Genomic DNA, 18526 nt, shown 5'->3' on the forward strand with positions numbered 1-18526 from the left:
ATGTATTAAATACAATATGAATCCGACTGTTCACTGCTGAGGGGAGGGGGGGTGGGAAGGGAGGGTGGAAGGAAATTTTGTAACTTAAAAATATACATAGACTATGGATGAATGTTAAAAAAACTTATAACATATATTTGGAAAAATAAAAATATTAATAAAAAAGAATGAAATCTTGTCCCCAAAGCTAGGATCTTTGGATTTCTTAAACACTAGGCACAGAGCTGAAAAAAAAATAAGATATACCTATTGGGAGTGGTGCCTTGCTCCAAACCATCAAAGTCAGTTAGTTGAACTGACAACGATTCTGGCATTTCTCTTATTTTCTACATCTAAATCAGATGATCTCAAAACCTCAGCATCTTATTTAAACTTATTATTTTACAAATGAGGAAATTGAAACCAAGAAAAGGGTAAAACTTGTCCTGAATCATATAGATATTAAGTAGACAAACTCTGAATTTGAACCCACATCTTTGACTATGTAGCTAATTCATTTTAGCATATCATATTGTTTCTCCAATTTTCCAACTAAATTATGCATATTTTAATTAGTTCTTAGATGAATTTAAAAACTAATTCTTGGATGAATTTGAAAACTATTACTTTTAACTTATTAGGAGTATGATAGATTTTAACCTGTAACTAGTATGGTATCTCAGAAAAAATGTTAGACTTGGAGTTTACTCCTCCAGAGTTGAGGATTCAGAAGTCAGCATCCATTTTACAGTGAATAGATGGATGTCCTGCTTCTGGTGGAAGTGGGCAGAGAGGATTGGGTTGGGAAAAGGTAGAGCCTTTTGCTTCCCTTATTGGTGCTGATACAGAGTCATATGTCCTATTGGTTCTATTGATGGTTTGAGTAGAGAAGGGAAAGATTCTCATGGTGACCTGTGACAGTGGTTGATCCGACCTGGAGGATTTAATAACTATTGCAAAAATAAAATCATTATGGAATTAGAAGAGAGATATTACTGATAAAAGTTTATGTAGGAAATTGACACATAGATCAGCAAAATCCATTCCCCATGAGATAAATTGTCACAAAATATTAATTTTAAAAAAATTGCAAGTCATAAATAACCATTTTGAAACCTGCTCCAAAACATTAATAGAGAACTTCACATCAAAACCCTGAAGTTTACCTCACACCTCTTTACCCAAACTCTTTGTCTTTGGTAAAAAAATATACCAAAAATATAGGATTGTATTGGAGGCGATTATAGGAATATACAAACACTAAAACATTGTTGCTAGACATATAAGTTGTTCTAATTTCATTCAGTAGTTGCTAAATACAAGTTACTAATAATTATCCAGAAGAAATCAATGTAGACTTCTTTATATCATTAATGGAGATATTATATAAATATTTCATATGAGTAGAAAAGAGTCAAGTAATAACTTTAAAATTGGGAGTTTGTAAAATCTGTTGTAAATAGTGAAAACATTTATTTACCAAAAAATGATCTAGAAAAAGAAATATAAATAGAAAGTACAGAACTAATTACATCATCTCATCCAATCAGCCAGAACATCCTACGTCTCATGTGAAGAGAACTGTGATAAATTGCTTATCTGAAATATATACATGCATGCCAAATATTTTGAATTTAGAAAGTGTAATTCTTTGTTTCTAGCAATTTTACTGAAACACTTTATTTGTGGTGACAAATATACAAATTAATTTTTCTGATTTTCTTACAAGTTTCTTACGATTTCTTACAAGTTTCTTCAGATATTTCTGACTGCCTTATTTATTTCTGCGGAGCATACTGGATCTGCACCAACATATTATTTAGTCATAACAACACAGTCCTCCTGCTCAGCAAAGAATTTTTGCATTTTACTGAGAATATAGAGGCAGTTTACAATGAGTTCAGACTTCCACATTCTATGTCTCTAATTGGTGTCCCATCCTCTTCTTTCTTATTCTAGTCTGTGAATAAAAAGGTGACCCTTTTTTCTGGTGTAGAAAGGCAGGCCTTCTTTTTCCTTTCATTTGACTCTCCATTTCTGCCTCTGTGCTTCTTCTGATGTTATTCCCCATCCCTGGAATGTATCTCTGTGTGTTTGTGTTTGTGTGTGTGTGTGTGTGTGTGTGTGTGTATACATGTGTACATATACGTGTGTATAAATATGTGTTTGTATGTACATACAAACACACATGTAAAAGTTCTGGAACCCACATGATACATACGTGTGTGTGTGTATAATGAGGGTTCTAGAACTTTTATTAGACATGGGAGGTGATGCCATGACAAGCACATGAATTGGATTTGAGTGAAGGGAGGCTGTGTTGAGTCACCAGCCTCACTTTCTACTCCAGAGCTCTGGGTCCAGTGGGCAGATATGGATCAGGATGACTGGAGATGGCCTTGGCTGTGAGGCAATCAGGGTCAAGTGACTTGCTCAAGGTCATGTTAAGTGGGAAATATCTGAGACCAGAATTGAACTCCCATCCTCCTGACTTCAGGACCATTACTCTATTCACTGAGTCACTTAGCTGCCCTCCCACTACCTATAACAACACTGTTGTTCATACTTCTCATCCTCATTATTTTCTTATGGGTTCAGTTTTTTTCCCTTATTTATTAATCAATCATATCTTTACAAGAATTTTCAGGAATTGTAAAAAAATGACACCATGAATTTAGCATGTCCAACAATGAACTCATCTTAAATTTCTCTTCTTCCTAACTTGTTTTTTACTGTTGAAAGTACCACCAGCCTTCCAAAAGCCCAGACTTTATGACCTCGGTGTCATCTTTGAAAGTCCTTTATAACCTGCCCTCCCCATCTCATTCCTGTTGACCCTGACTCCCTTAGACAGTTCCTCCAACAAGACACCCCCTCTGCCCGACTTCCAACCATAGCTGGCCCCCAAACCCGGCAGACCTCTCTGTCCTTATGCATCTTCTGAAAGAAGGCTTTCTCAGTTTTTTAAAATCTCGTGCCTTCCCTTGGGAGGTTCAGTCCAGTTATTCCTAAAGGTGTGAGGGTGAGGGTTTATGAGCACAGGATACACACATACATATGATATTTGTGCAGAGTTATCAGTGTGTTGTTTCCCATTAGATAGTGCATTCCTTGAGAGAAGGAACTAGTTGTTGCCTTTTTTATTATCTTCATTGCTTAGCCTGCTACATGTAGTAGGTGCTCAATAAATTGTGTTGATTTGAATTTGTAAATAGTAAGATGGAGTTTCTTAAAATATATAATTCTCTTGGATTTCAGTTGGTTTTCCTTTGGTTGCAGATTATTATTATAATAATAATAAAAAAAATTTTGTCATCAGTGCCCAAGGTCCTATGCTTGGATAAAGACTAATTACATTTATTTCCTGACTCTTTAAAATTTAAAAATTTTCTTTTCATTATGGACTTAAGAAATAAAACAAGCATTTCTGTAATAAAGTAGGATAGAAAAAAAGAGGATTGAACCTGGAACTGTAGATCTGTTATGTACAACTTGTTATTCCTTTTAAATATACAGTAGACTTTCTCTATTCTTCCCACTGCCATTCCCCACACCCTCCCTACCTAGAGATAGTTATTATTAGTTGCATGTATGTATTTGTGTGTGTCCACATATATCTATAAAGATAGATATGTCAGTTCTTTCTCTGGATACAAATAGTATCTTCCTCCATAGGATCTTGACAGTTAATAGAATGACTTGACCACTCAAAGTTGTTTTTAAAATAATGTTGCTCTTACTATATACAGTGTTCTTTTGCTTCTGCTCATTAGACTCTTCATTATTTTTGCGTAAGTTTTTCCATGTTTTTGTAAAATCATCAAGTTCATCATTTCTCATGGCAGAGTAACATACCATAATTTATTTAGTTATTCCCCAATTGAAGGGCAACCCTGCAGTGTACAGTCCTTTGCCACCACAAAGAGCTGCTATTAATATTTTAGATATATAGGTTCTTTTCCTTTTCCTCTAATCATCTTGGGATATAACAGATCTAATGGTGACTGGATCAAAGACTGTAGTAGCAGTTGAATAACTCTTTGAGAATAATTCCAGATTTCTTTCCAAAATGATTGGATCAGCTCACAGACCCACCAACAATAAATTTTCCATATCCCCTCCAACATTTGTCATTTATCCATCTATCACTTTAGCTGACCTGATAGGTATTAAATAATATCTCAAGGCTGTTTGAAATTTCATTTTTCTAGTTAATAATGATTTAGAGTGTTTTTTTATGTGACTAAATTGTTTTGATTTTTTTCATTGGAAAACTGCCTGTTTATATCCACTGACCACATCATTTGGGGAATGACTTTTGTTCTTATAGATTTGACAAAGTTTTTTTTTTTTATATTTTTGAGCTAAGAGAACTTTATCTGAGGAACTGACTATGAAATCTTCCCTCCCCCAAGATTCTGGGGGAATCTCTAATCAAAATTATCCAAATTATCTTACAGTGCTCTTTTTCTCTTGTGTTTAAATTGTTTACCTGACAATTAATATGTTCTATCATCTTCAGATTTTCTTTTAATATCTTCCTTTATATATATAGGACATATATCCATTTGATCTTATCTTGGTAAATGGTATAGTATATTGGTTTATGCCCAATTTTTGTCATACTGCTTTCCAGTTTTCCCTATAATTTTTTTCCAAATAATGCATTCTTCTCCCCCAAACTTAACTTTACGCTTGTAAAATAGTACATTACTGTTTTGGTTTGTGGATATAAATTGTATGTCTACTTTGTTCCACTGATCTACCTTTCTATTCCTTAGCTAGTACCAGCTAGTTTTGATAATTACTACTTTTTATAAGATATGGTACTGCTTAACCTCTGTCTTATACCTTTTTTTCATTATTTCTTTGATATTCTTGACCTTTACAAAATTCCAAATGAGTTTTGTTATTTTTTCTCTCTCCAAAGAATTTTGGTGTAGTTTAATCGACTTCCTGCCTTTTCTACTTTGTCTGGCTTGGGGTAATTCTCTCAGCCTCTTTATACCTCTTTCCTTTTCTGTTAAATGAGTAGATTGAATTAGGTGATCTAAGTTGTCAGGTGAACTAAGTATGGGCCTGTTGTATTGCAGTTGTTTCCAGTACCAAACATAGATTACAAACCTTTGTTCTCAGCATTTTTCATAACCCATCAATTATTCTGGATTTATTAACAACACTCTGTAAATGTATTCACAATTCTTTTATGCTGTTATTTAGTTATATGGACCTGCTTCCAACACATACATACACACACACACACACACACACACACCCACACCCTTTTGTAATTTAAACTTCTAAGTTTTCAGTCAACAAGGAAGCATTTAGTAAACCCCAGTAGATACATTTACAAAAAGAGTGATAATAAAGCCAGAATAATAGATTTAACTAAAATTATAAGACAAAACTACTTATATGCACAACTTGTTTCACAATAAAGTCATTTTGATGATGACTCAGTTTGTTTAACAAGTAATATCAAGTTGTTCTGCTGTCGGAATTTAAAGAACTGAAATCTCCATTTCTACATATTTGTGCAAATAAAATTTCTAAACTCACAAAGCAACAATTTTTTGGGGGATCTCAAAGCAAGTGCAAAAGAAAGTGCTAAAAAAATTTTAAAACAGTGCCATATTTTAAGATTGATTTCACTATGCAATTGAGGCACTACCACTTATCCTTCAATTGGGTGTAATTTATCTGCAGTGTAAGGATATAATGAAAAGCAAATACAAAGAGAAAAGTGTGATATTACTCTATAAATACCTTTTAAGTTACAATTATGTAAATTAAAATCATATACAGGCATTTTCAAATGTCAGATGAAATCTTTAAAATCTCATTGCAGATTGGTGTTAACAGATGAACATTTGCATTTATAACTTCAAACCTTAAAGCAGCAAAATGTTATCCTACCCCAAAATTTCATTTTTCTTATAGGTAGATTAGTACCACAAAATATTGATCATTATTACTATTATTTTGACTTTTGCCCTCAAATTTGTGGAAATGGTTCTTCTCTAGTTACATAAGAATACATACAGTAGGCTTAATTTTTGCATCTTGATTCACAAAACCTAAAATATTTACCTTCTGGTCCTTTGGAGAATAAGTTTGCCAACTCATAAATTTAGAAAACTGGTTTTGAACCTAGGATCAAGTCCTGCCTTTCACAGCTGTTGCCTGTGGTTTGGAGTACGCCACTTACTATCTCATTGCTAAGACTATTAGTTGCAGAGAAGGAGCTACTCAACTTGGGAGGTTTCCTCTGCCAATGAATGACAGGTCCAGGTCCTGTCCCTGTTTCTGAATTATTTATCTAAGCCAGTTTGTTCTATGAATTTTGTAGATGTTGGGGTTTTAACTGGATCCTAAAGGAAGTTTGGGAAGATGAAGAACTTTCTTCACATGTGAACAGTTCGAGAAAATGCACTATTGTTGGATTGTTTTCAATTGTGTCTGAGTCTTTGTGACCCCAGTTGGAGTTTTCTTGGCAAAGATACTGGAGTAGTTTGCCATTTCCATCTCCAGTTTGTTTTACAGATGAAGAAACTGAGGGAAACCCAGGGTCATATAGCTAAGCTAGGAAGGTTTGAACTCAATGAGTCTTCCTAATTTGATGATGGAAATGCATTGGAAAATAAAATGTTGCTATATTTCTCTTTTCTTTCCATAAGAAAAAAAATATATATATGGGCTGCTACTCAGAAAAATTAGCTTCCTCCTATCTACTTTCATATCTTCTGGGAAGTTGTTTTTACTTTTTTTGTGTACTTTTTATCAAAAAAAAGAATTAGACCTAAATGACCATAGACTATAAAGGGAATTCATGTTTCAGATAAAAAAGATATGATGACTTTTCAAGTTTTTTTAGTTCTGGGATTTCATAATTATACTTGAAAAATCAGAATTGAAATTAATTGGAACCTAATTACATATGATTTTGAGAAAGCTATGTCATTCCATATATTTTGGTATCAGTTTTATATTATAAAAATTTCATCTGAATTCTACAAAAGACCTTAAAACTTGTTTTAGTATCTCAGAAATAGAGTAGCCTAAGAAGTCATATATTAATAAAATTTATTTCTAGATCAGAAGTTCTTAACTTCAAATTTGTGAATTTTTGGTTATTTTGATAAATATTTCATAATAAATTATGTTGTAACCATGTATATTTAATTTTATGCATCTTAAAAACATTGTTCTGAGAGGAGGTCTGTCTACCATAGGAGTCCATGCATGATTTGCAAAAACTTTAAAAATTCATCTTCTAGGAGAAAGAAGACTTAATGGAACAATGGGAAAAGCCTCAGATTTAAAGAGGGCATTGTTTCAAATCCTTTCTCTGACTATTTCTCTTACTAATAATATGACCTTGAGCAGATCTTTAATAAGAAATTGTTTTGAAAGATCAAAAACTTAAGACTTTTTTCCCCTTATGTTCTCTTTATTATTTAATATATCCTGATATAAATAAGCACATAGGAGAAGGAAAATAGGACATTAGTTATAAGTATGTATTTTTTTTCATGGTAGCTAGTATCTTGGACTTCATAAAGTAGTGCTTTAATTTCAGCTCTGGATTTGTTTTTCAGGAAAAGTAAGAAGTAAAACTTTGAAATGCCAGGCAGGACTGTACTTGTCTCATTGCTTAGGTTTGACACTAGCTCACTGACAGAACATTTTTAGTTTTAATTTATATTATGTAACATAAGCACCCTTTTTTTGTTTTAGTTTTTATACTATTTTTGAGAAAATATTGTAAAACTTTTCGTGAGCCTTATGTGGAATCCTCTCTACTTATGTGCCTGACAGATCTTTGCTATTTCTTCATTGCTAAGAACACCAAAAAAATTGAAGTTTTGATTCCAGTTTTTGGTGTTGAAAATTGTTGTGAAAGAATTATGAGAAATGAAAGGAGTTTGTATAAAAAAGGAGACTAGGAATGAAAGAATATTTGAAAATTGTAATTTAACAAACTATTTTTGGCTATAATTTTACACTGCTCTTTCCCTTCTTTCTTAGACAGGAGTGCAAGTTGGGAGAGGTTGCCTGCAAAAACTCTGAATCTGATCCAGAGGAGTTCTCAGATGAAACAAACCCTGAACACCTTTATGGCACCTCTCCTCCCAGCACCCCTCGACAGATGAAGCGAATGTCCACGAAGCACCAGAGGAATAATGTCGGGAGGCCTTCCAACCGTTCCAGCTTAAAAGGTGTGTCCAAGACCTGATCCTCAGAGAACATTCTCTTGCCGGCTCTGTCCCTGGAGCTCATGCTTCTGTTGTAGCCTTGACTTTTCCCATCTTCCACCCAGGAGATCAAAGCTTCCTTTTCCCTTGGCCATTGTATCACATTGTCATCCCCATCTTTCCCCGGCACTTATTCGAGTTTCTTCTGGCACAGAAAGGAGGCTTGCATGGTCTCTGCAAAGGGGTGTGTGGGAGAGCTCTGGCACCCTTCTCTTTTACCATTCTTCTGGTGCAGGACCTGATTACATCATTCAGCAGGATAGGCTCCCCAAGCCTTATTAAATCCTTCTGATGGGCCAGCCCTGGGCATGGTGCTGGGGGCACCCCAAGGGTATGCTTGTGCTGAAGACACTGAGCTTCTCTTCAAGGGGATAGCATGTACTCCCTTCACAGAATAAACAAAGCATAGGTAAAAAGTGTTTAGTGGGAGCATTGGGAAAGGTTTCTCATGGAATGTGGCACTTCACCAAGCAAGTCCTCCAATAAGAAAGGATGTTTTGACAGACAAACACTTCTTGGTTCTCCCCCCGCCCCCTTTCTTTAGGTATTTGAATACAGCCCTATATCCACAAGTAGGAGAAGGGAAGTAGGGCATGGTTGGGAGTGAGTCCCAAGGAAGGAAGGGCCTCAGGATTCTCTGAGGCCGTACTGGAGGGGGGCCATGCTGCATCAATAGTCGGTGTACGTTTTTGAAACCCCTCTGTTGTGTCGAGGATGAGAGATGGTCAGTGCCAAGGCCAGATGTAGGTAATAGAATGCCATATCAGGGGAGTAAGGAGAAGGCTACTTTATCTGGACAGTCGAGTTTGGGAGAAGCCATCATGATGGTAATAGTTAGAAAGAGATCTCAGACCTCTCTGAAGCTGGCCATTGGTTTCCACCTGCTCTCTGGCCTCTTGAGGGATGGCGGGACCTTCCGCTGACTATGGCAGGCCAGGGGCTTTGCTGAGGAGAGGCAAGGCAAGGCTTCTCAGGTGGCAGGTCCCATCTCTTGCTGGTCTCCAGTTCCCAGTGGCGCCGGGAGTCCAGAGAGATGCTGACATTCACACTGGTTATTTGTAAGTCAGCCTCTGAACCCTGCTCCCCATCCCCCCCACCTGACTCCTTATTCTCCTCCTTCAGCTACTCACTCCACAATCTCAGCTCAGTGCTGCTTTTTCTTCAGGGTGCCCTCTGGAATGCCCTCTCCACAGGCATCAGACTGGCTCTCTTCCACTCCTTCTGTTTTCTCCCCTGCAGTGACCCAGCTGTCTGCCCACCTTGTCCAGCACTGGCATGGATGGCCTATTTAGTGTAGTGTCTTGACACAAAAATAATCCTGACCAACAATGTTATGCAAGGTTTTAAAAAATGAAGAGAAGCTTATATTTTTCCCTAGAAGTGAGCCACTGGAGTTTTATGGAGTAGGGGAATGATATGTTCAGATCTGAATTTTAGAGAAGTTACATCAGCAGTGTAAGCTGGATTGGAGGGGGAGATACATGAGATAAGGTGGCTAATTAGGAGGCCCACTGTAATAGTCAATGGAACGAATAAAGAAGGCCTAAACCAAGGAAGTGGCGTCTATAGTGAGTGAGAAGGGCTCATATTTGAGAGTTGTTATGGACATAGAAATGTCAAGATTATAATTCATTGGGTATATGGTATGAGGGAAAGTATAGAATTAAGAGAGGTGGATTTGGGAAAAAGAGAGCTGTTTTGGACATGCTGAAGTTGAAATGTTTGTGGGAAAATATATTTAAAATTTCCATTAGGAAGTTTTCTGTAGATTCTTGTGTCTCCAGAGTCTTAAGTGATCATTTCCCGTTTGTTGTTCCTTCCCAGTTGACCTCCAGTGTTGCTCTGAGACAAGTCCCTCTTCTTAGAATACATGTTACTGTGGTTCTGTTATGTGGCAAATTGTTTTGATTCTCTATAGGACAGACTGTCGCTTCAGTAGATGAGGGAAGTGGCTCCTTTTGTTTAATTGCATTAATTCTCCTAAAGGAAAACCCATGGCCAATAGAAAGGCAGGTTTAAACTCAAATTAAAGAAAATCTTAATATATTTTTTTTCCTTCATTCTTATCTCAAAGAGGTAGCTGTTCTTCTTTCCAAGGCAAAGCCCTTGCACAGGTGGTCTCATTCTATCTCCTCTTCTCCTTTCTACTACCCCCCCCCCCATTTCCTTGTCTCTCCTTGTGTAATATTCCTGTCTGCCATTCTCCAAAAATCTTCCCTTGGTCTGACCATCCCCCAACTTTTATTCTAAGTCTTTCTTCCTTTTCACAGTCAACTCTTTGAGGCCATCTCTCCATGTCTTCACCTCCCTATCTCACTCTCTTGCTTTCATTTTGGCTTCCTACTTCATCATTCATGGGAAATTGCTCTCTCTACAGTTACCCGTGTTTTCATTTACTAGCTGGGACACACTGGGCAAGTTACTTAACCTCTGTTTCCTTCAGCTTTCTCAACTCTACAGTGGAAATCACAAAAGCAATAACCTTTCAGGGTTGTGATAAAGATTATATTTCAGTTTTTTTTTTTTTTTGGAGGGGTAAGGTTAAGTAATTAGGTAATTATTAAGTGTCTGAGGTCTGATTTGAACTCAGATCCTCCTGACTCCAGGGCTGGTGCTCTATCCACTGCACCACCTAGCTGCCCCAAGATCATATTTGTTTAAAAGAATAAAACAAACCAAAAACACCAGAACTGTTTAATACAGTGCCAGGCACAAGCGGGTACCCTGCTTATTCCCTCCCACCTTCCTCTTCCTGCTCACTCTGGTCAGATACCTAGATGTCCACCTCCACTTTTCACTCTCACCCCATATTAATGAATGTTTTTTAAGTGATTACAATATGCCAAGGACTGTGCTGCCTACTCAACTGAGCCTGCTCTATGGCAGTCTTTTTCTCATTGCCACTTTATAATTATTGCTGCTATCTTTTGTTTTGTATCACCTAAAGTTTCCCGTGTATCCTGTACCCTCTCAGAGAGACACCCCTCCTGAGGAAGAATTTTTTAAAAAAGAACTCATTTGGTAGCTTTTGGAAGAGCAGTTAGAGAGAGGACCAGTTTAAGACCTTGCAGCAGTCCTGTTCAAAGGCAACATGTGTACAGAGAGGAGGGGAGAGAAGAGAGACTGGGTCTGAGGAGGCGCTGGACCTGTCATCTGTTGTCTGGACCGATGTAGTAGCAGCAGATTTGAGGGATGATAGAGCAATGCACTGACCACAATGGTACTGTTAGGAAGACAGATGCATTTGGGGGACAGTTTTGACTGTGTATTTGGAGAGGCCTCCTGGGACAAAGGGGGCTGCTAAATGGCCATGGCATCAAGCCTAGGAGAGAGATGAGGACTGGATGAGGTTGAATTAGGAGACAATCATCTTCGCAGAAATAATCATTGAGACATGGGAGATGATCTACAAAGCATAGTGTGGCAGGGGCTGAAGGGGGGTGGGCAGAGGAAGCTAATTGAGATGAGCCATTTTTAAATTGCTTTCAACTGAAAAGGACTCCCCTTTCCTCTTTCCCTGTCCCCCATGACTCCATCTCCTATATCTAGGGCCCCACACAGGTTCTTGAAGCATTTCCCTGCTACCCCAACCCTAGAAGAAAATGACTGCTTCTTCTCTTTCTGACTTAGGTTTCTCAGACTTTGCTGTATCAGAGTTCTTTCTGTTTTTTTTTTCTCTCTTCTTTCCTTATTTGATAAGCCCCGAGAGGAGAAGGGGCATCTAGGTAATCTTTTTGTAACTCTAGCCTCCTAGGGGCTTGATAAATGTCTGTTGAATTGAATCAAGTGACATTAAAAATTTCAAGAAATTTAGTAGCTTTAGGACAGCATCTGCATCTGAGCTACTTAATCAGCACTTTTTTTTTATTAAGTTCTGGTGACCTACTGTCCATATTCAGGAAACCTTCGAAGAAAAGACAGTAGCAGCCGGGGGTGGGGTGGCAGACCATCCAGCGATGGATTAGTTGATACAGCTAGGTGATCAGAACCTCAAACGAGAAGAGGTTGATGAGTGATGGACGAGGAGGAGGAGGAGGAGGCTATAGAAGTGTCACTGGTCAGCAGGGCATACATACTCTGTCTCCACTGTGGGGACCCAAGAGTCTTTGGGTATGGGAAGTGGTAAAACTGGTATTAAGAATGATGGCCAATGTTTGAAATGTCAGGAAACATCCAATTCTTTTTGAGTGCCAGAAGATGAAAAGTATGGGAGAGCAGGAAGTCTATAATATAAGAGTGTTTGTTATGGAGTGAGAGTTTCAGAGGGCATTGTGGAAGGTCTGTGTATATATGGACAGTTGGTGAAGATAAAATAAAGCAGCAGGAGTTTGGGAGTGGGGTTTGCTTATTGGCATTTGAGAGGATAGTTAGGTTTGGGGAAAGTAAGAGGAGTATGGTAATTGCTATGCATGAATTCCAATAGGAGTTTCAGTAAATGGTGAAAACTCCATTGTCAAAAGCAAATGATTAGAAGATTTTTGTCATAAGAGCTTCTAGAAGCTGGTCTGTTAGATCCTGCTATTTAGAAACTCAGCTTCAAAACAGGAAATGTTGCTGAATCCCTGGGGGATCTGGAAGCAAGTGCAGCACGGAGGCGGGGGGTATCTGCCTTTGGTGTTGGGTCCTGGGGCTCCCAGAGGAAGACCTATCTAGAAGTAAAGTAGGATTCTATCTTTACAGGGCTGTCAGGCTGATGAAAGGAAGACATTCCTGGTCTATATCCTGGCTTTGCTACTTAAAATCTGTTTACATTTGCATTTCAAATGGCAACTATGCCATACAGGGTTTGAATGGACTGGGTGAGTTCTAAGAACTCTTCCAACTCTAAATCTATGTTCCTGTATAAAACTTCAAAACTCAAGGATTTTCTGTTTCATTAAATGTACCTCTCTTTTTCAATATTGAAAGTCTAAAGCCTCCTTATTGTAGTTGGCAGGTTCGTAAGTCGCAGTCTCCCAAAATTTACTTGGGAAATCTGGTCCTGAATTTTAAATTATGAGTAGAACTTTAGTGGAGGAAAATATATGACAGTTGGAGAACTTACATGACCAAAATGAAATAACAAATAGAGAATAACAAAAGAACAAATTGAATATCCAAATCTAGTTTTCATATATGGAAGTATCTTTCCAAACTGTGCTAAAACCTACTGATCCCAGTTTGACCTCATCCATTTAAAACTCGTAAGTCGTGGAAAAATCCTTCTTGTTTGTGAAGGATTACTCAGTCTTCATTTGTAATTGAATAATCTATTGGCAAGTCAGAACTATCTGAAAAGCTCTTCTTCCTTTGGTGCACAAATGGAATTTTTTAAGGCTAGGAAATTCTTTTAGAACTACTTTCATAGTTTTGAAATGGGCATTATGAGAAGAATGAGGTTTCCCCTTCTGTATTAAACGAGTATTTAAAATGAGCCAACTAGTTATTTCTTTTCAAAAGAAACTTTTTGTAGGGGAAAACTCACCTAAATGGAAACTTAATATGTCCTTTTTTTCATACCTACTCAGTTCCCTTAAGTTCTATTCTTATCCCATTCATAAGGATGATTTATACCTCTAATCACCCATTATCCATTACCAATTGACCACAATGATCCAGAATTTTGAAATTTGTCTCTTAGATCATAATATTCTGTCCTTCTATCTCTTCCACTGCATCACTTTTTCCAAACCTACTTATTTTCTTTGTTTCTTCTAGTTATACACAGTGACTCCCGCTGATCTTTTAGACCTTCATTGACTTTATTTTTCTCTATCTAACCATTTCAATTTCATAATCTCCTGTACTCTAAAAATCCCTGGCTCACCTTGTTCTCTTGCTCTTAATGCTTGGCCAAACCCTCATCCCCAGTAATCTCTAAAATCTGCCCCTTTTGTTTCTATTCTAGCACTGTTGCAGGAAGTCAAATAGGTGTTCTGAATTCATCCACAACATATTTATTCTAACTAATAAATTGAGTTCATACTGCTGTCTATGGCAGACTTTCTGTGATTGACATGTAAAAGATATCTCATCACCTGAATTTCCTCTTGAGTACTTTTCTCTCCCCCAAAGAAAGACCTTTTTTAAAAGAATTTTAGAAAGAGGAAAAAGGGGAAAAAAAAGAAAAAGTTCCAAAAACTCATCAATATATTTTTTAAAAAGCTAGTATTTTATGCAGTATTAAACACTTGTGAATACTCTTCCCATCCTCAACCCTCTTCCAGGGCCAGGAGAAGGTGTCTTTTCATATACTTTTTTGGAGCTCTTTTCTTTGTAATCAGTAGTTGCAGTCAGTATATCAGACAGAGTTGAATTCAAGGTAGGATGCATTAAGAAAGATGAACAGGGAAATAATATCCCTATTCATGCTTTAAAGTTCCATGGACAACAAAACAGTAACACTATCAAATACATATTAATTAAATGCCATAGCAACTAAGATGAAGAAGATTTAGTAGCATTCAGATTCAAATACAAATAGAGGCTACAAATCCATACTATAAGTATCCCTGCAGGCTTCACATTGAGCGAGTTTTAAAATGTAACATTACATATGATTTACTGTACTTTTACTTATTTTGTTAAATATTTCCCAATTATATTTTAACTTGATTGAAATATACTCAGTAGCATTGAGTGCTATGTTCGACACCTCTGATTTAAACAATATATAATCTCAATAATTTCAGTATTCCACTAACAGAATCTGACAAGTCAAAAAAGTAATAAACATTTCAAATTAATAGAGGAATGCAGAAAAACTGAATTTGATAGGCATGTAGTTAAAAGTATTGAGGTACAATAAGCCATTGATTTATGTTTGGCACTAATATTAAAAATTGATCACTTTGTAACACAAATTATTTAAAAATAAGAAAATAAAGGTAGATATTCTAAATACTTTATGAACGATAATGCCAAAAAAGTAATAACTAAGGAATTAGATGTAGTTTTAAATGTAGATGAAAAATTAATTTGTTAAATAAAAATAATGTAGAGACAAAATATACAAATAATAAAAAATAACAGATATAGTGACAGTAGCAATGCATGATATATGATAGAGAATATAAATAAATCAGTACAATGACAGACCTTGGCTACACTTTGACCCTGGGGTTGAGAGAGAAGGAAGAGTTGATACTTCTTTTGGTCCTGAGTGACTGGAAGGATAGTGTAACTTTGACATTAATTGGAACAAGTGGAGAGGATTTGGAGGAAAAGGTAAATGAGTTTAGTTTTGAATATGCTAAGTTTAAGATATCTATTGGTCATCTGATCTGAGATGGCTATCAGCTGAGAGTTTGAAGGTGGGTCAGACGGGAAGAGGTTAGGCTGAATAAAGAGACCTGAGAATTATCACTATAGAGATGATCATTGAAACCCCTGGAGCTCATGAGTTCTGAGTGAAGAGGGGCCAGGACAAAACCCTGGAGGACACACACTGGAGCAGTGTGTAAGGGGAACTGATGAATAATTGGCATGAAATATTTATATCTCTGTCTGCTATAGTGTCATGCTTAGAGTAAACCTTCAGACATTTGTGGAATGAATTAATAAATGCAGGCTAACAGGTTTTGTTTTGTGAAGTTGGCTGGATCCTGTTGGAATCAGTTCTGTTACTGTGGCCTTACTAGCATGGTATTTTAATGTTCAGGGAGAGTCTCACTTCTGCTTTTTCCTTTAACATAGGAGGACAGAGGGCAGACCAGACTTGAGTAGATACTCAGGTAAAATTTAATCATGTAACTGTTGTTGTTGTTGTTATTGATGAACTGGTTCTGTAGTGAGATGTCAGATTTTCTCTGAGAATCACAGAACCTAGTCTATTTTGTATACTTAAAGAAATTTTTATTTTTGAGAAATTTGACTTTTCAACCATATCACATTGGAGAATTTATTATACTACCTTGTAAGACCCCAGACATTAAGAATCAAGAGTCTAACTTCCCCATTTGCTAATGTGATAATGACAATTTTTTTTAAAAAAACAAAACTCCAAGGCAAATTGCCAGTCTTCTTTCTCCCCCCGCCCCCCCCCCCCAAAAAAAACTATGCCCTCACATGGCTTAATCTAATTTAGTCTTTGGAATTATCCTTCCAGATGCTTCTAAATATCTTGCTTGTTTCCTCTGCCGGTTGTTGTTGAGGTCTATTTATTTATTTATTTATTTTCCGAACTTGTGCCTGAGGGTGTTTCCAGCAACCAATTAGAAATGAGACCAAAGGTAGGGCAGGGCCAAGCAGCTCCTTACCCATTTAACTTGATTGTTTCATGATAGCCAGAGCACAGTACCACAAAGGTTACTTGCTAACCAGGCAAGGTCGCAGATTTAGCAGGCTACATGAGGCCAACTTGTTTCTGGTACAAAACGGAACAGGTATCTTGTGTGCTTAGTTGGATTAAGTGGACTTCAGAATGGACTTCCAATAGTTCTCTCAATGGATAGGTAAGTAGCCTTGAGAATTAGAGATTATCTCTTCTCTCACTGTATTAAATCATATATAAGCTACTTGATGTTCTGTCTTTTAAATACATACAAGAAAAAAGTGAATACTATTATATTTCTTCTAGATTGGTTTGGCTCTTATTCTGTGTTAAGTATTAGTTCTGACATACTTTGCTTAAAGATATCCATTTTATGCCTAAAAATTGAATGACAGAAGCAGTTTCCTCAATAATTTTGTATTATAGACATAATACAATATTACATAATTGTAATATGTATTAACATTTATTTTCTGAATTGTTTAATAAGAAGTCATTTAGCTCTTTTAAGGATTTTAAAATCTTTATGTATTTCATTTTAATTATTCTTATAAGGTAAATGTTTAGTGATTTTGGATTAAAGTACTAAGAGCATCCAGGATCATAGATCCTGAGTTGGAAGGGAACTCAGATACCCAAGTCCTATTCTCTGGACTTTGTAGCTTAGGCAATGAAGCCCAGGGAGATTTAGTGATGGTTGCCTTGATCCCTTACAGTTGTTTTTGACAACCATTTCAGCAGATGTTAACAGAGGTAAGACCTGACAGGTGTTTGAGAATAGCCCCAGTGATGAATTGTCCCTCTGTTGTCATGGGACTAGTCTGGTTAAGGTGAATAAGATCAACAGTGGATAAATTTTTATTGTCACAACACATTATATTTATGATTTTTAGGAGGTATATCTGTGTACCAGTTGTGAGATATTTCATTGAACCCACTCTAATATAGCCTTATAGCATTTTTTAAAAATAATTATAGTGAATTAAAAATTTTTTAGTAAGTAGTTTGACTTTTACATAATTTTTCTCAAGATTTTATATGAAGTTGTTCTTAATTTTCACCAGTGCATTTTTAAAAACATGTTTTAAGAGGACCTTGTTATTTTACCTGTGTGGAACTTTTGAAAGTCATACTTTATGTTCATTTTCAGGAAATTCTGCCTTGTTTCAGTTTCATAATTTGCTATTTCTATATAAGTAATAAAATGTGCAAATAGTTTAATTCTAAAATAATATAAAAGAAATAGTATTGTGGTCCCTGGAAATAGTCAGGAAACTGGGGATTCTAGTAAGTACTAATTTACTCAATGACCCATTGAGCAAGTCATTGAATTATTCCATGTCTCAGTTTCTTTCTTAAGTAATAATAATAATAATAATAATAATAATAATAATAATAATAATAATAGCAATAACTTGCCTCTCCCCAACTTATAGAAATATTAAAGGGAGGAAATAACATTTATGTGAGTATATGTATTCATATGTGACTATTCATGCATGTACATATAAATACTTTAACAACCTTGGAACAAAGTGCTATATTAATATAGGACATTATTTTTTTTCCTTCTCAGAATATTCTTCTGGAAATTATAATCACTTGTTACTGAGTAATATCCTTTCTGGAAGAATTCTAGCATATCTTCACTTGTTTTAGATACTTGATCTATTTATCTTTTTGTCTCTCCAGAATAATATAAGCATAATTTCAGTTAGAAGATAAATGGTTGTGAGATTGGAGTAGAAAGAATTTTTGACTTCCCTAATTCTTTAATCTTTTCAGAGTTAAAACTTTCTGACCTGAAAAACAGAAGTTTGTTTAAAGAGAAGAGTAAAATCAAAGAGATAAAGCCCTTAAAATTATTTTCCTTCTCTGTCAAATAAAGTGATAATCTCCCCCCATATACCTTATTCAGTCATTAAGCAAAGAAGACAAAATAATAAAATTTAGGAAAGTATTTTGAAACCTTTTTAAAGATCACACATTTATTTTCTTATCCTTTTTTCTAAAAGTTGTTTTATTAATGTATAATGCT

At 36.1% G+C, this 18526-nt stretch overlaps 1 protein-coding gene across 13 annotated transcripts in view; it reads left to right on the forward strand.

Moving 5' to 3' along the window:
• Positions 1 to 18526, forward strand: part of MAP3K4 (mitogen-activated protein kinase kinase kinase 4) — a 205585-nt gene that overhangs the window by 105199 nt on the left and 81860 nt on the right. For 12 of the 13 annotated variants that reach the window (XM_074187981.1, XM_074187980.1, XM_074187988.1 and 9 more), the window contains one exon: positions 8011 to 8201. In XM_074187981.1, the coding sequence (XP_074044082.1) occupies positions 8011 to 8201 (191 nt within the window). Of the gene's footprint in view, positions 1 to 8010; positions 8202 to 18526 lie in introns of those variants that run through there. The other variant, XM_074187985.1, reaches the window with a different exon arrangement.

Source organism: Macrotis lagotis, chromosome 5, assembly GCF_037893015.1.
Source record: "Macrotis lagotis isolate mMagLag1 chromosome 5, bilby.v1.9.chrom.fasta, whole genome shotgun sequence".
Classification (NCBI taxonomy): Eukaryota; Metazoa; Chordata; class Mammalia; order Peramelemorphia; family Peramelidae; genus Macrotis; species Macrotis lagotis.